The following is a 24342-nucleotide window of genomic DNA, read 5'->3' as shown; positions in this document are numbered from 1 at the left end:
AAAAATAGAGATAACTATTTCAGGACAAGAACACCAATTTTTGTGATGTATCATGGATAATAGCTGAGTGAAAGCAACTCTGAACTGTGGACTTTTGGGCTATAGGAATTATCTAACTGGAAAGTAATGAGATTTTAACGAAAATATATTCTTTGTTCCCTCTTCAAATACTTATTAATTGCTCATTGTGAATGAAGCACAATGCTTGGTACTCTGAGAAATACAAAGGTTAGGTAAAATACGATCCCAGTCTTCATGGAGCTTACAACCTAAAGTATCTGACACAGATATAAGTAAATTTGAAACATGGGATTTTATGATAAATAAGAGATACGACAGTGCTAGGTGAAGCCTGAGGGAGAAGGTTGCTGTTCACTGGGGCAAAGATAAGAGAGAAAGTGGGATTTTAGAGACTGAGGACCAAGGTTCAGATCTGTCACTTATTGCCTATGTGGCCTTATGCAAATAACCTAACTTCTTCTGACCTCACTTTCCTCGCCTGTAAAATGAGGAATTTGGGCTCCGAGATCTTTGAGTTCCTTGTCACATCTATTCCTATGACCTTATGACTTTAGCATAAGATCTCACATATCTTATGACTTTAGAAGGAAAGAACAGACCTTCCAGGCTTGGGAAATAGCTTCAGTAAAAACATGGAAGCAGGAGAAGGCAAGGCAGGTTCAAGAACAGAAAATATCATGATTTGCCTGGAGCATAGAGTACATGAAAGTCCAGTAACTAATATTTACCAAGGGAGGAAAACTAGGGTTGTGGTAGATGGTGGAAGGCATTGAATACCAGCAGAGTATGCTGTGGATGTCCACTAAGGTTCTCTCCTTGCCCTCTTTTCTCTTTACATTATTTTCTCAGTTCCTGATGAGCATCCATAGATTGAATTATCATCTCCGTGTCCGTGATTCTTAGACGTATTAATCCAGCCCTAACCTTTCTCCTGACTTCCAGTCTCACAACTCCAACTGCCCATTGAATGTGCACTTCTCGTCTTCCTACATGCCCTATTAATATTGAGGGCACCACCACCCTCCCAGTCATCTAGACCTGTAAAGTAGGTATTGCTCTGGACGTCTTGCTTTTGCACTTTCTTACCTCTTTCCTCCAACAAGTTGCCCATTTATCCTGACATTTCTCTTCTATATGCTATCTTCTGTCCTGACACCGCCATGAGCCCCTTTCAGGCCCTTATAACTTCATACCTGGACTCTTGAACTAGCTTTCTAATTACACTCCCTGCCTCAAGTCTCTTTCCACTCCACTTTGTTATCTACTCTGCTGCCAAAGTGATCTTCCTAGAGCTCAAGTTTGGCCATGTCACTCACCCTTTCCCCATTCAATAAACTCCATTAATTCCTTTAAATTAAGGATCAAATATAAAATCTTCTGTTTAAGTTTTAAAGACCTTCCTACCTTCTAGGGCTTCTTTTATTTCACCCCGTTCCCCATACTCTACCATTCAGTGACACTGGCCTACTTGCTGTTTCTTAAACAAGAAACTCTGTCTCCAGGCTATGAATTTTCCATATGCCTAGAGTGATATCCCTTTTGGTTTCCACCTCCTGGGTTTTCTGACATCTCTTAAGTCTCTTTGCAGCACTCTCCATCTGAGACTTCTGCCAATTTATCCTGCAAGCATTTTGTTTGTACATGGTTCTTTGCAAATTCTCTCCTTTGGAAGGTCAACACCTTGTAGGCAGGAAATATTTTTGCCTTTGTTTGTATGCCCAGTGCTTAGCCTAGTGCCTTGCATGTAGTAGGTGCTTTAATAAATGTCTGTTAACTCGAGTACCAGAGTCTTCTGCTGAAGTCCTATTCTGTGGCTTCATCATGGCATAGTGGACACCTTGGGATTTCATGGTTTTGATAATAGAAAACAATATTTTTCAGGTAGATCCTACTAAGGTAGATAGGATTTAAAGACTAACTTGACCATATTTGTCATCCAAAGATCAGATTAAGTTCTAAAAGATTCTTCACTAGAAGGTTGCTTTTAAGTGGTGACTTATTTTGGGTCTAGTAACTCCTCAAGACACTGTAAAGGGAGTGCAGATAGAAGTCTGTGCAGATAGAGGAAGGCTCACACCAGTGAAATTATGTCCATTTCAAAATCTTGATGTATGAGAGCTTTCACATGGACATTCAGAAACAGTGTATAGCCATGCAATAACATGTATTTGATTATCATCCTCACCTCATTTTAGTCCCTGATGGGTACATCTCCCCCCAACTTGACAGCTTCATTCACCAGAATTGACTCCAAATGACTCTTGCCTGCTTCTAAAAGTAAACTCTCCCACCTCCTCCAAGGACTAAGGATGGCTACCATTGAGCACATTCAAAAGAATATGTCACAGGCTCTGGAACAACTCCTAAAGAGAAATTCCAAACAGAATCTGAGCAATGACCTCCATCCAAAGGGATGGAACTCATTTGGATTTAAAATGTCTGGTGTACTTGTCAAACAGAATTAGAGAGTTGGAAAGAAGCTCATGAGATGGTCTTCAGATCCCATCTGCTTCTCTACCTAATCTCGCCATCTTCCCTATTCTACCATATTGCTCAGGGAGGGATAGTATCTCTGGTATGGAGGGCTTGTCGTGCCCTCCTAGGGCAGCTCTCCAGCCTCTGACCCCCACCTGACACCCAGCTCTCACTTGTGGCTCCCAGTAGCTGTTAGTATGCGGCAGCGGCAGCGGCCACACCCCGGGCAACGGCTTCGACAGGCCGGCCAAACCTTGTGAGGGTAGCCATCAGGTCACTGACCCATGGTGAACCAGGGCTTTGCTCACCCAGCATGTGAAGACTACTTCGGCTGAACAGACGGAAGAAACCAATAAGAAGGTTCAACGGCTGAGAGGGCGACGCAGCAAAGCACTGTGGAGTGCTTAGGGCGTGTTGGAGCACAAAGGACAACATGGCCATCCAATGTAGCTGAGGAAGTCTCCAGACATAACAATTTTTCGTGCCACTGGACCCAGGCTTCCAACGCCGAGAGAATGGGATTGTCTCTGTGCATCGGCTTTTCCACTTAAATCTCTTTCATGCACAAGTATCTTTGTGCACACTCATCTATCCTAACCCCGTTCACCCTCTTCAAGACCTGCGGCGATGGGGAAGTGATGATGCAACAGGTGGAGGTGACCACTGGCAGTTGTAGTCACGATCCTGCACGTAGGCGGCCCACGGACCAGTGGTCGCTCAGCCCTGTGGGCAGCAGGGACATTTGGCAGCATCCTGGGCGACTGAGCAGCCCTCTCTATGACAATATTGCTCACCCTAATCAAGGGAGGGGACTAGAAAAGGTGTCCCAAACATTGCCTGCCCAACAAACACCCAGTCAGCACACCACGGCTGGCGGGTCATCCCCTTTAAGCGGTCGAAATCAAAGAAAAAATACAAAGAAACTCCTACTAGGAGCATGGAACATCAGGACATTACTTGACAGAGAGAATACCCTAAGACCTGAGAGAAGAACAGCTCTAATCAGTAAAGAACTGGCACGATATAACATCAACATCGCAGCCTTAAGCGAAATACGCTTACCAGAAGAGGGATCACTCAGCGAACCCACTACTGGATACACCTTCTTCTGGAAAGGTAGAGCCTCAAATGAAGACAGAATCCACGGTGTTGGCCTGGCCATCAAGACCAGTTTGCTCAAACAGCTGCCAGACTTACCTATGGGCATCAGTGAGAGGCTCATGAAGATCTGTTTGCCTCTCAGCAAAGACCGGTATGCCACAATCATCAGTGCATATGCCCCAACACAGAGACCAGCACAGAGGAGACCATCTAGCAGTTCTACTCTGACCTGAGTGCCATCCTGCGCTCAGTGCCCACAAATGACAAGCTGATACTACTGGGAGACTTCAACGTTGGCCAGGATATTGAAAGATGGAAAGGAGTGCTCGGCAAACACAGCGTGGGCAAAATGAACAACAACAGCCTACTGCTACTCAGCAAATGCTCAGAGTTCGAACTCACCATCACGAACACTGTGTTCAGAATGGCGAACAAATATAAAACAATGTGGATGCACCCAAGATCAAAACAGTGGCATCTCATTGACTACATCATTGTGTGCCAGTGAGACATCCAGGATGTAAAGATCACCAGAGCCATGAGAGGAGCTGAATGCTGGACAGCCCACAGATTGGTTAGAGTGACTCTTCAAATGCGCATTACGCCTCGCCATCCAAAACGCACCCAGACAGTTTGCGCATTTTACAACTTGAGTCCTCTTAGAGATCCATCTTATTTGCAAACATTCCAGTCCTGCCTGGACGACAAGCTGTCTACCAAGGGACCACTCACTGGAAGCTCAACCAAGAAATGGAACCAGTTCAGAGACGCAGTGAAGGAAACATCAAAGGCAGTCCTAGGCCCCAAACAATGCAACCACCAGGACTGGTTTGACGAGAACAACACTGCTATTGAAGACCTATTGAGCAAGAAGAAAAAAGCCTTTTGCTCCTAAAAAGGACAGATTCAAGTCTCTCCGAGCCACGGCGCAGCGTGAGATCAGGAAGATGCAAGACTGATGGTGGGAAAAAAGGCAGAAGAAATCCAGCAGTTTGCTGATATGAAAAACTACAAACAATTTTTCAGTGCCCTCAAGACTGTCTATGGGCCATTAAAACCCACCACCACTCCCTTGCTATCCTCTGACGGTGACACTCTCATAAAATATAAAAAAGGCATCAGCAACAGGTGGAAAGAACACTTCAGTCAGCTTCTCAACCGACCCTCTTCAGTCGACCAAAGCGCCCTTGACCAGATCCCCCAAAACCGCTCCATTGAACAACTTGACGTCCCTCCTTCAATAGAGGAAGTCCAAAAAGCCATTAAACAAATGAGTGCAGGCAAGGCACCCGGTAAAGACGGGATCCCAACCGAGGTGTACAAGGCCTTAAATGGAAAGGCGCTCCAGGCATTCCACATAGTGCTGACCAGCATATGGGAAGAGGAAGACATACCCCCAGAATTCAGAGATGCCTCCATCGTAGCCCTATACAAGAACAAAGGCTCACAAGCAGCCTGTGACAACTACAGAGGCATCTCACTACTCTCCACTGCTGGAAAGATCCTTGCCAGTGTTATACTCAACAGACTCCTGTCATCTGTTTCAGAGCAGAACCTGCCTGAATCACAATGTGGCTTCTGACCAGATCATAGCACCATCGACATGGTCTTCACAGTGAGGATGCAGGAAAAATGCCTTGAGCAGAACCTGAGTCTCTACATTGTCTTCATAGACCTGAGAAAGGCGTTCGACACAGTGAACAGGGACGCATTGTGGGTGATCCTCAGCAAGCTCGGTTGCCCAGCAAAATTCGTCAAACTGATCCAGCTCTTTCATGTCGACATGACAGGGGAAGTCCTGTCTGGTGGAGAGACTTCCGATTGCTTCAACATCTCCAATGGCGTGAAACAAGGCTGTGTCCTCGCTCCAGTACTATTCAACCTATTTTTCACCCAGGTATTACGACATGCTGTGATGGATCTAGACCTGGGCGTCTACATCAAATACCGACTGGATGGCTCACTATTCGACCTTTGCCGCTTGACTTCAAAAACAAAGACAACAGAGACTCATCCTGGAAGCTCTCTTTGCAGAAGACTGTGCTCTCATGGCCCACCAAGAAAGTCACCTCCAAACCATTGTGCACAGGTTCTCCACTGCAACAAAACTGTTTGGCCTGACTATCATCCTCAGCAAAACAGGGGCTGTTCCAACCCACACCAGGGAGACCAACGAACCAGCCGTGCATTACAGTCGACAGCACGCAGCTTTCTAACGTCAACACTTTCAAGTACCTGGGCAGCACCATTGCCAATGACGGGTCCCTAGACCACGAGATCAATGCCAGGATCCAAAAGGCCAGCCAGGCACTCGGGCGGCTGCGCTCCAAAGTCCTCCAACACAGAGGTGTAAGCGCTGCAACGAAGCTCAAAGTGTATAACGTAGTGGTCCTCAGCTCGCTCCTGTAAGGTTGTGAGACATGGATACTGTACCGGAAGCACATGAAACAGCTGGAGCAATTCCACCAACGCTCCCTCCGGTCAATCATGAGGATCCAATGGCAGGACCGAATCACCAATCAGGAAGTCCTCGACAGAGCCAACTCCACCAGCATTGAAGTCATGGTCCTCAAAACCCAGCTACGATGGTCTGGACACATCATCCGCATGGACCCACAGCGAATACCAAGATAGGTATTCTATGGTGAACTGTCAGCTGGCCTCAGGAAACAAGGCCGACCAAAGAAAAGATTCAAGGATCAGCTAAAGTCAAACCTGAAGTGGGCTGGCATGACACCAAAGCAACTAGAACTCGCTGCCTTTGACAGAAGCAGCTGGCGAACCCACATTCACCATGCCGCCACCACCTTTGAAGATGAGCGATGTCGATGTCTCGCCGCTGCGCGTGAACGCCGACACCAGGCCACAACTGCACCTCCTGTAACAACTGGCGTCCCATGCCCCATGTGCCACACACTGTGCCCCTCAGCCTTTGGACTCCAAAGCCACATGAGGGTACACCGTAGATGAAACTGCACAAAGACAATAGTCATTCTCGATCACCGAGAGACTACCACTACTATAGCCATTGCCTTTCTTTGACCCATCCCAACCCCAATAACACCTTCCAAACAATACTTCCAGAAATCATGCTCCAAATCCTTGGAGAAATAAGTCCATTCAACTTTTGAATTCCTGTTATGGGACTGAGATGTCTTGACAAATGAATATAAACTCATTTAGCAGCCATAGACTTGACCAGGCTTCACATCCCATTCAATTGTTTATTCTGGCCATTTTGCCATCTTCTCTGTCATCATGCATAAACACGCTGCCCTCTTTTCCACCTCTTGTTCAGAGTTGAGTAATTAATTCAATACCACCCTTCCTTTTGGCGATTGGATTAACTCACCATTCATGAGACTCCTCAGGCCAAAACTCACTTCCACATAGACTATCCCATTACACATGTTGTCTTGCCCTTAGGGTAGAGACTGTCTCACTTTTATATTTTTAGCTCCAGCCCTTAGAACAGTGCTTGCCTGCCACATAGAAAGTATTTAATAAATGTTGTTTTTTTTAAGTCTTTCATTAATCTGGCCCAATCTTCCTTAAGCATGGGGAAGCAGGAATATGCCTCTGGAGTATGATTTGAGGGGAGTCAACTTTGTAATATTTCCTCACCTCAAACAATAATTTCTACCAATGACCTGCCATGATGCCCACCAATGCCCATCTTTCTCGTACTTCTTTAAGAACATGCTTAAGGAGTTGTGGAATGTATGTGCTTTGGCAGCATACTACCTGGAGGCAGGAACTCTTAGCTGACAGAGTAGCAAGAGTTTGTTTATCTCATTAATTCATGATTACTTACTGCCAGATAACCAGAAAACATGGACTTCACCCTGGAAAGGACCTCAGAGGTGATGAAATGCTTTCCCTTAATTTTACAGGTAAGAAAATCGAGACTGAGAGGTTAACTGACTTGCTCATGATCTCACAGTAGCAGAGGCAGGATTTGAACCAGGTACTCTGACTTCAAATCACACACTTTCTATAGCATCATGAGATCCAGGAGGAAAAGGACAATGTGCACAAAGGGATAGAATAAGGGAATTTGTGGGGCAGGGAGAGTTGCTGCCAAAAGATGAGGAGATATGCACCAAAGGCAATCTTAGCTTACTTCACAATTCTGTGCACAGTGGGTTGATAATGCTCTCTCAAGAAGTTAAATAAACAAAAGATTGATATGATTTTTTATTCCTTTCTTTCTGTATTTAGCATAGCACCTGGCTTATGATATAAGCATGTAATAACTGTTTGTTGACCAATTAAAGATCTCTAAGTTAGAAGATGTCAGAATGTCCTCACAAACTGTGGGATGAAGCTGGTTCAGAAATTACCCCTTCAATATATATGAATATTTAATTTTATTTTTTGTTGTTTTGATTTTTTTTTAATTTTTATTTTGATTCCAAGGCAGAAGCATGGTAAGGCCAGGCAATAGGGGTTAAGTGATTTACCCAGGGTCACATAACCAGGAAATGTCTGAGGTCACATTTGAACCCAGGACCTCCTATCTCCAGGGCTGGCTCTCTATTCACTGAATCCACAATGTATTCTTAACACATCCCACTATATCCTCACTCATTTCAACTAACAATTCTTTCACCTTTTAGCTTTAACCAAAGTTTAATTCTCCTTTGAAGAGAACTCCAAAGGACAGTATGGATAGAGATGGATGAGTAAGGCTAGAATAGGACCGTGAAGGAATAGGGGTGATTAAAATAGTGTGGACATACCACTTGAGACTAACACAGTAAGAATGGATGAATGCTGCTTGTGGAACACATTAAGCATTTTTTAAGTCCTTAAATGTCTATATTAATGTGTGATATCACTAGATGAGAGAAGAGAAATTTTCTTCAGCCTTATCTATAGTAAAGTCAGTGTGGTATTAAAATGGAATCTCCTAGAAAGAAGAGATTGTTTCATTCTTTGAATATATCCATTAGGGTCAAGCACAATGTTTAAGCACCAGAAGACACATAATAAACTCCTGTGATAGATTGATTGATACAAAAAATATAGAGATGACCTTGGAGTCAGAAATACCTGCTTTAAGCAAATAATGGCTATTTCTCAGGGTCCCAAGCAACTCTCTGTGACTAAACTGCCAATCTACAATGCCTGGAAGGCGATTCCATGTCAGTAGTTCTTTACACTGACAGAATCACAAGTTCAGATGTTCCCCCTTTAAAAAAAAGTTTGTTAGAATCTAGGATCCAATCTACCACTGTTCCTCCATTTGTTAAACTCTTTTCAGTTATTTTGACTCTTTATGACCCCGTTTGGGTTTTTTTGGGGCAAAAAATACTGATTTGTTATTTCCTCCTCCAGCTCATTTTTCAGATGAGAATACTGAGGCAAATGAGGTTAAATGACTTGCTTAGGGTCACACAGCTAGTAAATGTCTAAGGTCATATTTGAACTCAGGTCTTCCTGACTTCAGGCCTGACACTCTTGCCACTGTTCTACCTAGCTGCCTCTAGTTACCTTGTATAATCTCTGAATATCATCTGTAGCTAACAATGCCTCCTTCACATTACTTTCAACTTGGTAACAAGTATGGTTCTCTAGTTAAATTTGCATGATCTCTTTTCTGCTCAGTTCATCAAACAAACTATTTCAAGATCCATGAGCTGCCATTTACATTAGGCCATGCAATATTGTTTTCACATGTTATTCTCTCTCTATGTATCTGCAGGCCATTGGTGGACTCAACATTAAATGTACAGGAGAGAATTCAAACATATTGCCTCTAATTTGGGTTTCTATTTGAATCCCTTTAAACATCAATCCTTACTTAACATTCATTTGTACACTATAGGTAGTAGAATAAAATTCCATTATAATACCTATATTAGGGCACATATTATAAAGTCTGTGTCAGAGCTTGTTGTGTAACAGAATTTTTTCTTTAATGTTCTAAATTATGATCACAAAGTCATTGTTCTAGAATAGAAGGGACCTTAGAGGTTATCTTGTCCAATCCTTCTCAATTGACAAATGAGGAGATTCAAGGCCAGAGATAGTAAGTGATTTGTTCAGTTTCATTGGTAGTAAGTGGAATTCTCAGAATTTGATTTCAGGCCCTACCCTATAAAACTGAGTTCTGTATTCTTATCAAATTAACACTGTGTTTCCTTCTTTTACCAGAGAATCATGGAACCTGGGGTTGGAAAGGATCTCAGATATGGTCTATTCCACTAGCGAGTTCCCTCTAAAGTAACACTGATCCATTAATGACAATACTTTGCATCCTACCAGTTATCTTGATTCCAGATACACCTAACTACAATTATCTAGACTATATTGCTATATTTTTCCCACAAATATGGCATCAAAGACCCTTTGAAGGCTTGGCTAGAAGAATATAGCTATCTATATTGCCACAATCTACCTGACAAGTAACCCTGTCAGAAGAGGAAATGAGGTTAGTCTGGCATGACCTATGCTTGATGTAATCATAATGGCCCATAGCAACAATCACATTTCTTTCTAATGCTGACAAACCATCCTTTTAATAATGATGTGATCTTCTCTGCAGTGAAGAGCTCATGTTCACTACTGTCCCAAGAAAATAAATAAAATACTTTCCTATTAAAAAAAAACCTAAATGCTGGATAATGGATTGTTTTAAATGGAAGTGTTAGAAGTCATATAGTCCAGAAGTGTCAAACTCTCCGTCTGTAGGGCATGAACGAGCTTAAAATATAATTGCGAAATCTTTAAGAAGTATATAGAAAAAAATGTAATAAACCATAGGTAATATTACATTTGAAAACTAAATCAATATGTGGCCTGAAGATATCCTTGTACACAGATTAGTGGTCTCCATTTCCATTTGAGTTTGACCAGTCCAATCCTTATTGAAATCAAGGATTATCTTTTCAATAATCCCAAATGATAATTATTCAGTTTCTGTCTGGATACTCAGTGAATATTAGGGACTCACCTGTATCTGTAAGTAGTTCCCTCTCTCCCTCCCTCCCCCACATATATACTCTCTATATATTATCACTAAGAACCCTCTAATAAGGTTCCTTTTAGTCCTACCTCTATAACTTATCAATAACTTATGATAACTCAGCATAGAGGATGCTATAGAGCTACGGCTAAAAGGAACATTAGTAGAGGGTTCTTCCTTATTATAACTAAGCTGACATTTGTTTCCCTAGAAATTCTTTCCATAGTTCTTAGTTCTTCCTTCTGGAGGAGCTACACAGAACAGATCTAATCTTCCTTCCACACAGAAACCCTTCAAATACTTGAGGACTACTTTTATGTCCTCCCCATCAACTCTCACCCATGCTCCAAGTTTTCTCTTAGGCTGAATATTTCGGAAAGGCTACTGCCATCTTTGGCTCAGAGCCTGGCACCTCACAGAAATGTCAAACACATGGAATGCCAATAGCGACTCAAGTACTTGAAAAGTTAAATGGAAAAGTTCTTACCGGTCTATGCTGTTGAGAGACTGCATAGGGCAATCCAGCGATGGGTTGACCCTGCATTTTCTGAAGCATGATCTTTTGCTGTAGTGGAAGGGATGGCCGTAGAAGAGGCTGGGTGGACAGGGTTTGGGTGGGCTGGGGTTGCTGCTGTGGCTGTGCCTGCTGGGACTGGGGCTGGGTAGCCACTGAGCTTTGTTGTTGCTGTGGCGGAGGTGGTGGCAGTGGCGGTGGCTGTTGCTGCTGCTGCTGCTGCTGCTGTGGCGGCGGTGGTGGCTGCTGCTGTGGTAGCTGCTGCTGCTGTTGCTGAGTATAGTGCAGGAGAGAAGGCTTGCTTTGGGAAGCCAAAACTGAAGGCATCTGCTGGTTTGCTTGTTCTGAGTTAAAGTGGAACAAGGGCTTAGTGTTGCCATGATGCGGCTCCAAAGGTGGGTGAGGGTTGCTCATGAAGTTTCTATTGAGGTCCTGAGACTTTTGCTGCATGAGGACATCCAGGTGGCTGCTCTGGGTGGTGGGACTTGCTTTGTACATATAGTTGGCCATCGCTTTTGACTGACTGCTGTTTACTGGTACCCCAGGGATGGCCGGGCTCTGTGGGCTGAACTGTTGCTGACGGAAGGAAGGGCTGGGAATTTTCTCCTGGACAAATGGCCCTGGGGAAGGCACCGCAGGGGACAAGGCTGACCAGCTAGAAGGCTGGCTTGGCTGGTGCTGTTGTTGCTGCTGCTGCTGCTGCTGCTGAATTAGGGCATGCTGCTGGCGATTGGCAGCTATCTGTTTGAGTTGTTGGGCATGAGAGACTTCTTGCCAGTTGGCCATTGGCCTACTTGCCCCTGAAGAAGCCTGGGGCTGATTCTGGCTTGGAGGTCCTGAGGGGATTGGGGAAGAAGTAGAAAGGGCAGAAGTAGCCATAGAGAAGGCAGGTCCTGTGGAGGGAGGCCTCAGCTGAGGGGAACCAACTGGGGCTTGGGTCAAGCCTGGGGAGTATTCACTCTTGATCACCATCTTCTCCATCTGCAAAGGGGGCCTTGGAGTGCTCCTCTGGTTCTGTTGGCCCAAATCAATGTTAAACGGGTCATCCTGCTTTATGGTGGCATTGATCATATTTTCCAGCTCCAGGTCACTCATAGGAGGCACAGATATATTAGTCAGCTCATTAAACAACTCCTGGAGCTCTGGATCCATCATCATCTGTTCCCCTGGAGCATCTCCATATCTATTGGGAAACATATTTTCCTGTGTCATCTGGCCATCCAAGTGCTTGCTGCAAGACACTGTCTCTCCTGGCTCCTTCTTGACCTCCTTTAAACCCAGGTTAAACATACCATTCCCAGGAGAATGGGCACTGGTTGGAAGGGTGCTGGCCTTCCTCAGAGGGCCCTGGCTCATAGGCATTAACTGGCTTTGTCCATTGTTGACATGATGTCCAGTTTGTCCTGCAGGGAGATTTTCTCCTACTCGTATCCTCTTAATATCAAGGAAGGAGTTCTCCACAATGCCATTGGGTCTCTTGGTGTTGGCTGGAGACAGGCTCACCACCTGCTTTCTCTTCAAGGAACCTTGGAGCTGAAAGAGAACCAAAAGAGAAAAAAAATGATTAGATTATACCCAAACCTTGTCCCTCTCATTTGAATATTTCTGCTCTTCAAATGGAGGATCCTATGAGGAAGAAAAATTAATAAATGTAGCAGAATAAAGGACAGCTAATTGTACAACTAGTACAAAAATAAAAGAATTTGGGTATCATAGGGCAAATTTCTTTTCGTGCAAAGTGACTATATGGAACTCTGTATTTCAGGGCTCAATCAATGATCAGAATTGGTTTTTATTTTTAAATTAAATTATATTTTAATTATTAAGCATTCATTTTTTCTCCCTTCCATCTTACCTCCTCCTTCCCAAACTGAAATAAAGTAAAACCTTATAACAAACAAGTGTATTTAAGTATACACACATATGCAAATTTCCATGTTAGTCATGTCTCAAAATATGTTTCATTCTGCATATTAGACCATTACCTCTTTGTCAAGATGTGAGGAGAATCCTTCACAATTGGTCCCCTGGAATAACAATTGAGACAATCATTGTCTTTTAATAAAAGTATTATGACAGTTCTATATCTCCCTCTACAATGTTCCACACCCACACATATCCATAGAAGGCCAGAAGGGTTACATTTTGGCCCCAGACCAGAAAAGGAGCCAGTCAGGGACCTGGGGCACAAACTCAGAACACATTCACAGGCCCTGTTCTAACCCCTCCATCACTATCACCCTCTAAATAAATACCCTGAATAGTTGCCGTTGGGTTCCAAGGAGTTTATTCAATCTTTTGTTCATGTACTTTCTGAACTGTAATTCCACTGCTAGGCACCAAGGTCTAGATAGCATTACTCTTATATCTTATAACAACCAGGAGATTGTATCTTATTCAAAGCGAGAAGTTCCCACCTGTAAGGCAATTCTATATGTTTTCTTGGGATGCAGGTGGGCTTGGGGTAGGGGTGAGAGGAGGAAGGCTGGTCTTCTTGTATGGCCCGATCACAAAACTTATAACCAAAATCAAAGCCAGAATGTGGCTTCTACCACTTTAAGAGATGGGAAGCTTTAAATAAATTGTTTTAAGTGCTTCATTCATCAACCTAATAGAGTGTGTAATATGAACTTCAAAAATTGTAGAGATTGATTCTGAAGGCCATTCTCCCATATCAGCAAATTAACAAGGGCCAGAAAATGCCCATCATTGATCCTCAGGTCCTCATAAAGGCTTCTTATTGATCTGACCAGCAAAGTACAAAAATGGCATCCATCAAAAAATGGTCTTCCAAGTGCGGTTGGCCCATTTAAATTATTTACAAGTAATTACATAATAATTACATAAGATCTGGGACAGGGAGATATTTTCCCAGCCATAAAATTTAAGTCATTATTTTCCTCAACCTTCATTTATGACATTTTCTCACTGTTTCCAGAACCTCTCCTTAATTCAGTCCAATTCATTAAGCATATATGATGCGCTAGGCAGGCATCAGGGATATAAAGACAGAAAACTAAGTAGGTCTGTCCTCAAGTAGCTTACACCCTATATTAGGGTATATGATATCTAAACAGCAATATAAATACAAGGTAATTTGAAGAGGGAGACAGTGCTAACAAGTGGAGGGATCAGGGAAAGTTTTCATAGAAGGTGGCATTGAATTTGACTTGGAAGAGGGATTCAGAAAGAAGGGCATGAGGAGTAAGTATGTTCCAGGCATGAAAGACCGTCTGTACAAAAGCATGATGTCTTGGAAGAGTGCAATAGGCTAGTTTGACTGAAATATAAAGCATTTGAAGAAGAGTCATTTGGAATGTTTGAAAAGATAGATTAGATAGCTTCAGGTCCATCCCCATCCATTACCAATAGTGGTCTGGTGCCAGTAGCCTCCATAACCCATCATGTCCTCAGATATGAGCCTACCTTACTCTGAAAATTTAACCTTATGGTTTGTAAGGACATAACTCGGGACAGGATTTGAAGTTTGAAGGTATCTTAGAAGTCATTTATTGAAATCTCCCATATTTTACAGCTAAAGAAACTAATATTCACACACTATATGTAATAAATGAGAAGGCTCAGCTTCAAGCCTTGGGATTTATATTCTCCAATGGACAATGAGAGGCCCAGAGAAATAAATACAGAAAGATCTCATGGTCATCTTGCCCAATGACCTCCACCATCTGTAATAATAGCTGATATTTATTTATCAATTTATTATAAAACACTTTGACATTTTTTATAACCTTCATGCTTTGCAATAGCTTTGTGGGAAAGATAGTAAAAAATATCACCTCTCATTTTTATAGATGAGGAAACTGAGGCACAGAACTATTAAGTGACTTGCCTAGATTCATAGAGCCATCAAAGTCAGAGGCCAGATTTCAAATGAGGCCTTCTTGACTCCAAGTCAGGAATCATTATGCACTTTGATAAGGTGGCAAGTGTCCAGATGAGACATTGTAAATATTTGGGTTTATGCTATAGGATTGATGGGAAAAAATGGATATGTTTAGCCTGAATAAAAAATAAGACTGAGGATTGGGGCATGATAACTCTTTCCAAATATTTGAAGGGCTGTCGTATGGAGGAGGGATTAGACTTGTTCTTTTCAGCCTTGGAGGGCAGAAGGAGGAGCAGTGGATAGAGGTTGCAATGAGACAGATTTTAGGCTCAATGTCAGGAAAGACTTCATCACAATCAGGGCTGTCTCAAAGTGGAATGGGAGGCTGGACAGCCTCTTGTCAGGTACATGATAGCAGTGAGGGCAGATGGCTCCTAGAGGTCCCTTGGAGGTTTCAGATTCTGTGATTGTCAGACTCAGAAGCAGGAAGTGAGATACACGGCAAGTTCAGTAATAAATTACACATCAAATACTGTTCATTTCACCAGCATCATCATTATAGCTAACACTTTCATCACTCTTTTTTTTTGTGCCAGGCAGTGTGCTGCAAGCACGTTACAGTTATTATTTAATCCTCAAAACAACTCTGGGAGGGACCTCCTATTGTTACACATTTTACAGCTAAAGAAACCAAGAAAAGCTAAGGTTAAGTCATTTGCTCAAGGTCACACAGCTAGGGACTCGGGTCTTCCTGACTTCAAGCCCAACATTCTATCCAATGTGCCATCCATATATGCCATAAATGCTCATAACTCTGGCTCCCATCATGCCTCAAGAAAGGGTCAAAGGTTAAAGGAAAGGCTGGGAAGTGGACAAAGATTTTCAGGTGTAAAGATTCATTTCTGTGTCCTAGACTCTTCACGTAATCTAAAGATATGCCCACCTGATCACTCTGGAACCCTTCAAATTATAACATTCAATAAAATGGCAAAGCTGTTGTCTATTTACATAGGAGTGGGATCCACATGGAATATGGCAGCTTCATTCATGTTACTCTGGATAGACTGTATTAATTGGGAGCTCCTTGAAGGAAGGGACTTATTTTTGTCTTTTTATGGATCCCCAGTGCTTAACTCAGTGTCTAAGACTGAGTGGATATTAATTAAATGCCTATTGATCACTTGAGAAAAATCCAAGTGGCATATTGGAAAGAGAGATGAATCTGGAGCCAGGATCAAATCCTGTCTTTACTATTACTAGGATGACTTTGGGCAAATAATTTGATCTTCTGGACCTCAGTTTCCACCTCTGTAAAATACAGATAAAAATACCTATGGTACAGATTTCATTGAGTTATAAGTATAGTCTGTAAATCTGAAAGGGCTTTTCATCTCTGTTAAGCCTCATGTACTCAGATCCATTCTGCTACTGAGCAGATGGACAGAACCTATAACTGTTCCCACAAAGAACAAACAGAGGGTGGTGAATTCCTTAGTTGGTGCTTGGGTTATCAGCCTTTGATTTATTTCCCCACTACCATGAGAAAACCTGTTCATCCAGATTCTCCCATTGCTTTGGCCACTCCCTGAGTTTTAAGTGAGGCACCCTGGGGAGCAGCTTTAACTCTTTCAAGTCACCAGGCCCCCATTAAACAAATTCCTATTTTCCCTGTGTGTAGGGATCTTGAAAGTTGTTCATGTGACTTTACTAGTGACATGGTGAAAGACACTATGGACTTGGAGACAGGAAATCTGGACTCTCCCATTGAATCACTATTTGATCTTGGGTCTTACTTCACTTCTCTAAAGTTCTATTTCCTCACCTGCAAAATAAAGGAGGCAAACCAATTGATTTCCTTCTCTCTCTTCTTTTCTCTGTCTCTGTTTTCCTCTCCTCTCTTCTTTTCTCTCTCCCTCTCCTTCTTTCCTTCCTTTCCTTTTCCTCATCTGTCCTGAGCTGGAACTTCCAGAGCCACTCACAGACCCTCTGATGTGGAAACTTTGATTTGTTCTGTTTCTGACCTGGGACCTTAGTTAAATTGATCTCCATTCCTCTCCCTATTCCCTCACTCCTGGGAGCTTACAATATTGGCAAATGAGTATGGGAATCTGATTGGCTTAGCCCTTCTAGAGTTTGAAATTCTTGAATGCAAGGGATCCACTACCTTGGATCACCCAAAGTAGCAGGGATTAGAGGCATGAATCACTCTGCCCAAAACTTGGCTCTGACTTCTTGAGTACATGACTCTTATCAGCTGCCTCTCTTAGGAAGCAATTTAGGCACTAGCAAAGTCTGGCAAAGCATTATGTGTTCCTGAGTAGTAATATTCAAAACTGGATCATGGGAGCAGCTAGTTGGTTCAGTGAATAGAAAGTCAGGCAGAGAGATGGAAGGTCCTGTGTTCAAATTTGACCTCAGACACATCCTAACTGTGTGACCCTGAGCAAGTCACTTAAACCCCATTGCCTAGCCCTTACTGCTCTTCAACCTTGGAACAAATACATAGTATTGATTCTAAGAAAGAAGATAAAGGGTTCTTTTTTATTTTTAAAGTCATGGTTCTCATGAAGTAGGGTGACAAAGCTTCTTGGTGATATTATAGAAAATAGTCCCACAACTAAAAGCGTTCGAATTATTGTCATTATTGATAGAAATTATTAGAAGCCTCCTGTTGGATGACATTATACAAAGAGAACTTTGCCTCTGCCCTTTAGGAACTCACAGTCTGAGAGAGATAACCAGGGCCAGCTTTATGCATAGATGAAGGAGGCAGCTGCTTATAACATGGTACGATGCCAGAAAGACCCATCTGTTCTGAAATAGTTCCCTCACTGTTCTGAAGTTCCAATATTAGAGGTTCGAGTTTGGGGATTAGGTCATTGTTCTCTCTAGAAGATTTCTGTTAAAGTGCAAATTTAATTTAATTAATCAGTGCAAAAATATTGAAATACCCTTCATGGTTCAAGGTTTTACATCCTGCTACAATCTTTCTTGTCTTTTTCTCTTTTTTCTTGTGCTCAGGGGTGACCTGCCCTATTATAGTTTAGGGCACTCTGTTGGTGTTCAGTAAATTCTTTGTAATTGACTGACTGACCTTTGATTTCTTTCCTTAACCATCCTGGAAGACTGGGGGAGTCATTCCATGACTCGTTCACGGTATAACCTCCACCCAGTTAGGTTTGAATTACTTGCCACTCCCAATCCCCAATTCCTGTTAGCTCTAAAATGCCCTTATTCTTTCTTAGCCTATAATATGAATATGTTCTTGTTCATCAATTAGTTAATTAACCAATTAATGGATGCAAAGTACTTTGCAAACCTAAAAGCACTATATGAACATCAGTTATTTATTTCTCCTATAAAAATGATCTCACCCTCATTTTCTAGAGTTTTAGATTTATTTTACCCTCAACACATTCTATCTTGTTTTGTTCTTGTTTGTGCATTTCATCTCCCCCACATTAGACGGTAAGAAGCATCATTCTTCATCTTTGTATGCCTAAGTACCTGGTACAGTGCCTCATTTGTGACAGGTACCCAATAAACAGTTTAATTGCATTCTGCAAGCAAGCAAGCATTAAGTACCTATCATGTTTAAAGCTCTCTGCTATAAGCCAAGGGAGGTACAAAAATAATTCAAACCCGGTCCCTGACCCTGTCTTTTATTCTTTTTATGCCTTGGCCACTGGTGTCCATAGCAGTCCTGGCTTACAAGTCAGTCTCAGGCCCTTTGTGCCATAGGTGTTTGTGTAAATGCTGTGTCTTCCTTGATAGGTTATAGACTCCTTGAGAGCAGGGACCTGTGTTTTATGAATCTTTGTATGTCTCCTAGCACCTAGCAGAATGCCTTGCTGATAGCACACAATAATGTTTTTCTTCTCTTTTCTTTTCTTTCTTTTTTTTTATGGAGATCTTCAGAATAACAAGTAAAATCTGGTTTGCATATGAAGCATGAGTCATTGTACTTTTCGTTTTAGAACCAATAAACTATGTTGCTTTTCACTGTCATCTTTGTTCTCCTCTTTGAGCATCTCAGTGCTATTTCAAATCCTCCATTTTGGCATGAGAGCCCTTCTGGTGATACAGTCCCCAGTGGGTCTGGCAGCATGAGAGAAATGAAGGGCTGGCAGAAGAGGGGGAGAGATAGGTCTGCAGACAAAATGGTCTCAGCTGAAAGGTAGATTCAGGGGTGATTTTTCTCAGCAAAGTGTTAATTTTAAAACAGCCGAAGCTGTTTGAAACATCCTCAGTCTTCCAAAATACTTGAAACACAAACTTCCTGAAGTGATTTAAAAACAGAGTTATTGCACAAGACTTCAGGCCTTCCCCTCTCTTTCCACTAACTAAAAGCACTCCATTGTCTACTCCAAGGCCCTACACGAAAGGGATGCCTCAGACAAAAGTCACCATTGAATCCATGGCTCACATTATGGATGAAAAAGTAAAAAGGGCCCAATCTTGCTCTGAGTCAAATCCTTAGACCATTTTACTCATCTATAATTCAATTCCACAAACATTTATTGGCAGAAGGCACAATGCTAGGGAAATGGAGATACAAAGATTCAAATGGTCCCTGTCCTTAAGCAGCTTACATTCTATTTGTCAACTAGTTGAGTCTGACCTGGTCAGTTGCCCATTCCTGTGGTTCATATTGACATGTCTAGGATGGAAGGAGGCCTTACACCAAACTTTCTCTTTCATTTTTTTCTGGGAAGTGCCATTAACTTATGGTCAGCATTTCCTGATCCTTCTTCCCAGTCTAAACACAGTGTTCATGGAACTGAACTCCCAGAGGTTATTGTTGTAAATCCCTTCTTAAAATGGACACTCTTTCACCTTAGGGGCCTTCTCAAGCAGAGAGAGAATCTTTTAACACATTCTATCAGAATTTAGGATTCAGATCTGGAACAAGAGTTGATATTATCTAGTTCACTTTGGAAATAAACTGGGGAAAGACAGCTAAGGCTTAGTGATAGACGACATGATAGTGAGGCAGCCCTAAAGATGATCTAAGTCACTCCTCCAGAGACAAAAATTGTATGGCATTCTTCACAATCTTGCTCTTTCAGAACCTTTCAAGTTTATAATACTGAAATACTTTTCATGTACTCAGTGGACTCTATTTGCTCTTTTCAAATGCTATTTCATCATCTCTGGTCTCCATGCCTTTGCATAGACTATTTCTTATGCCTGGAATTCAGTTCATCTTTACTTCTATCTCTTAGAAGCAAAATTCAAATTGCTGGCACAGTAGATAGAGAGCTGGACCTGGAATTTAAATCTGGCCCTAGATATTTACTATATTTACTAGCTGTATGACCTTGAATAAATCACTGAACTAGTTTGCCTCTTTCTCCTTACATGTAAAATGTGGAGAATAAAAATATCTATATCATAGGATTGTTGTGAGGATCAAATGAGATAATGTTGGTAAATCAATTAATACAGTCATAGTAAGTACTATATAAATGTTTAGCCCTTCCCTCCATTTGATTGATTCATTTATTGTTTTTAAAACCCTGGGGGCAGCTGGGTGGCTCAGTGGATTGAGAGCCAGGCCTAGAGACGGGAGGTCCTGGGTTCAAATCTGGCCTCAGCCACTTCCTAGCTGTGTGACCCTGGGCAAGTCACTTGACCCCCATTGCCTAGCCCTTACCACTCTTCTGCCTTGGAGTCAATACACAGTATTGACTCCAAGACAGAAGGTAAGGGTTATTAAAAAAAAAAATAAAATAAAAACCCTTCCCTTCTGTCTTAGAATCAATATTCTAAAGCAGAAGAGTGGTAAGGGCTAGACAGTGGGGTCACACAGCTAGGAAGTGATTTGAACCTAGAACCTCCCATCTCTAGGCCTAGCTCTTCATCCACTGAGCCCCCCAGCTGCTCCCTTCTCCATTTAATTTAGAAGGTCTCTAGTGAAGTTCCCTGGCATCTGTGCTTGGTCCTTTACTGTCTAACACTTTTATCAGCAACTTAAACAAAGGGATGATTGGAATACTTGTCAAACATAGGTGAGACAGATCTGAGGATAGGAAACACAATGGATAACAATCAGATTAAAAAAATATTCTGAAAGCCTACAATATTGGGTCAATTGACTCATATGCATTTAATAAGAAGAATAAAGTTTTAGACTTGTTTTTAAAAATCAGGATCATAAGTATAAGGTCAGATGGCAGTTTATCTGGGAAATATCTGGAAGTTCTAACAAACTGTAGGTTGAATGTGAGGTAACAGAGTGATATTGATCCCAGGAAAGCCAATCAAGTCAACTAGCATTCATGAATGTGCCAGACACTTCTCTAAACACTGAGGATACAAGGAATGGGAAAACCAGTCCCTGGCCTCAAGAAGCTCACAGTCCAATGGGAAAGATAACACAGAAAGAACTTTGGGCAAACAAAAATAAATAGGAGATAATCAACTGAGGAAAGGTACTAGCATAAAGGGGGATGGGAGAGACTTCTTTTAGAAAGAGATTTTAGATGGAACTTGAAAGAAACCAGAGAGGGCGGGAGACAGAGATAAAGAAGGAGAGAATTTTAGGCAGGGGGGAATGACAGTTCATATGCAGAGTTTGAAGATGGAGTATCTTGTGCAAGGAATAACCAGGAGGCCAGTATCACTGGATTAGAGTATGGAGGGACTAAATAAGGTGGGGGAAAAAAGAGAGGTAAGAGTGGTCCAGGTTTGAAGAGCATTAAATGCAACCAGAAGCTTTTATATTTGATTCTGGAAGCGACAGGGGCCACTGGAGTTTATTGAATGGTGGAAGTGGTGGTGACATGGTGAGATCTCTTTTAGGAAGGTAAATGGGATAGCTGAATAGAGGACAAGTTGGAGTGAGGGAAAGATTTAAACCAGTGAGATTACCCAATAGGTTGTTGTAATAGTCTACAAGAGAGATGACAAAGATCTGTACCAAGGTGGTGGCAGATTAAGAGAGGATAGGGCACAGATAAGAGATGTTACAAAATAGCATGATCATAGACTGAATTAAGAGTCTTAATTCTGGGGGCAACAGGGGGACTTAGTGGATTGAGAGCCTGGCCAAAAGGCTGGAAGTCCTGATTTCAAATCTGGTCTCAGGCACTTCCTAGCTGCATGACTCTGGGCAAGTCCCTTAACCCCTACTGCCTAGTCCTTATTGCTCTTCTGCTTTGGAACCAATGCACAGTATTGGTTCTAAGATGGAAGGTAAGGGTTAAAAAAAAAAAGTCTTAATTCCAAGACTTGGGAGATAAGAGTCCCACTGTATTTTGCCCCATTCAGAATGTTGTTTTCATCTGGAGTGTCATATCTTCGTTAGGACACTGAAAAATCAGAGCATTCCAGGGAAGATAATGAACATAGTGAAAGACCTTGAGATTAAGTCTTAGGAGGAAAGGCTGGCTGAAATGGGGATATCTAATATGGAGAAGTGTAGACTTAGGGGAAGAAAGACATGATAGCTTTCTTCAAATACTGGGAGGGCTGTCAAGTGGAAGAGGGAATAGATGTATATGGCTTGGTACCAGAGTATAAAGCTAGTAATAATGGATGGGTGTTTTAAAGAAATAAATTTAGGTTTCATGTATGGAAAAACTTCATAGCAATTGGACCTATTCCAAAATGGAATGGGCTCCCTCAAGAGGCAATGGGTATTCCTTCACTTAAGGCCTTTGAGCAAAGACTTGTCAGGCATTTTATACAGCAGATTTTTGTGTTCATATTGTGCTCTGCAAACTTGAAGACTAAATAGAAATAATAAATATTTAATATAATAATGTCACTTAGTGCTATTATTATAGATTAGTCTAGATGGACTTGGAGATTCTGTGAAATTTTTTCAGACATTTGTTAACTCAGCAGAGCCTGGCGCCCAATCTGATCATAAGAGAATTCTCATGGTGACCTGGAAGGGCTAGGTTATGCCCTTGGCTTGCTCCTATTACCCAGATTCAGTCAAGTCAGACAGTTCTCCAATCAAGGATGTTCATTCTAATACAACACAGAGAAAAAGAACTAATCTGGATTCTGAATATCAGGGAAAGAAACTCTAGGATTACACCAATTCACACAAAGATGAACAAAGAGGGCAACTGATTACCAGTGTGAGTTCTCTTCCTTAATTGGGATTGACTTGGAATATAAATATTATTTAGTTTTTTTCAGTTGTGTCTGACTCTTCATTACCCCATTGGGTTTTGTTATCAAAGATGCTGGAGTAGTTTGCCATTTCTTTCTCCAGCTCATTTTACAGATGAGGAAACTGAGGCAAACCGGGTTAAACAACTTGCCTATGGTCACACAGTGATTAAGTGTCTAAGGTCAAATTTGAACTCAGAAAGAAGTCTTCCTGATTTCGGGTCCAACATTTTATTCACTGTGCCACCTAGCTCCCCAGGCATACAAATAATTGACTTCAATAATGCTGCAAACTTGTTTTGACTAAGATGGCTATTCTGAAGATTACCAGGGTTAGAAGACAGCCTGATGCTTATATGATAAACATTTTATATATAATAAGCATTATACACATATGTTTTTAATCTACTTTTTATTTAGGCTTGCCATCAATCACTAGCTAAAGTTTTGCAACATTGCATATAGACTTTTTGCCTTCTACATTGTTGGATCTTTCTAAAGGCCTGACCACCTCTAGCTTCTGCAATTGCTTGTGTGCTGGAAAGCATTTCCTATTCATTTCTGAACTCAGAATGGAGATGTAGCCACTCCCTACAATAGACCTTTCACTAAGAACATGTTCCTTCTGCTCCAGCGGGAAACACTAGGACTCCATTGCTTTGTTCATCCTGGAAGTCCATTCTTTCTCTGCACTGCCTGGAACACAGTCCTGGTTGTCTCCTGTGGCTGAGCCCAAATACTCTAAGGGCTTTTCCTGAGATTTTGTCAAACATGGGACCCAGCATGCTCATCCTTAGTAGCTACCCTGAATCAATATGTACTACTTATTTGGTACTTAGATTTACTTGTCTTGTTTATTATTTTTATTTGTGTGTCTCATCTCTCCACTTGAACTGGAAACTCCTTGAGATTGGGCACTGCATCTTTTGTATCCGTCAATAACTATCATAGCTCTGAGCACCTAGGAGAGAGATCCAAAGATTCATATGATGTAAGACAGATATCGAAGGGACCTTCCAAACCCTGGCAAGGGTAAGTGGTTTGCCCAAGGCTGCCAAGGTGGCAGAGTTGTAGAGAGAAGGCACATCTCTGAGCTCCAAACCCAGTGACACTAATCCATTAGACACCACTTACTATTCAATAATTGTTTTTGATTGAATAGATGCCAAGGCCATGAGGAAAATGGGCTCTCTTTTTCGACTGAGAACCGACTGAGAACTAAGGCAATGTGAGTTAGGAGGAAGCAGGTGTCCAGAGATATTCATCCTGAATCCACAGGAGACTTGG

General features: G+C 42.0%; 1 protein-coding gene across 1 annotated transcript in view; it reads right to left on the bottom strand.

Annotated features, from left to right (window-relative positions):
- MAML2 (mastermind like transcriptional coactivator 2) overlaps positions 1–24342 on the bottom strand; it is a 434525-nt gene that overhangs the window by 136464 nt on the left and 273719 nt on the right. The window contains exon 2 of the mRNA XM_001367371.4: positions 11055–12614. Within this exon, the coding sequence (XP_001367408.2) occupies positions 11055–12614 (1560 nt within the window). The remainder of the gene's footprint in view (positions 1–11054; positions 12615–24342) is intronic.

The sequence above is a fragment of the Monodelphis domestica genome, chromosome 4 (assembly GCF_027887165.1).
Source record: "Monodelphis domestica isolate mMonDom1 chromosome 4, mMonDom1.pri, whole genome shotgun sequence".
NCBI classification, from domain to species: domain Eukaryota; kingdom Metazoa; phylum Chordata; class Mammalia; order Didelphimorphia; family Didelphidae; genus Monodelphis; species Monodelphis domestica.
This window is presented reverse-complemented; position numbering and strand designations above follow the sequence as displayed.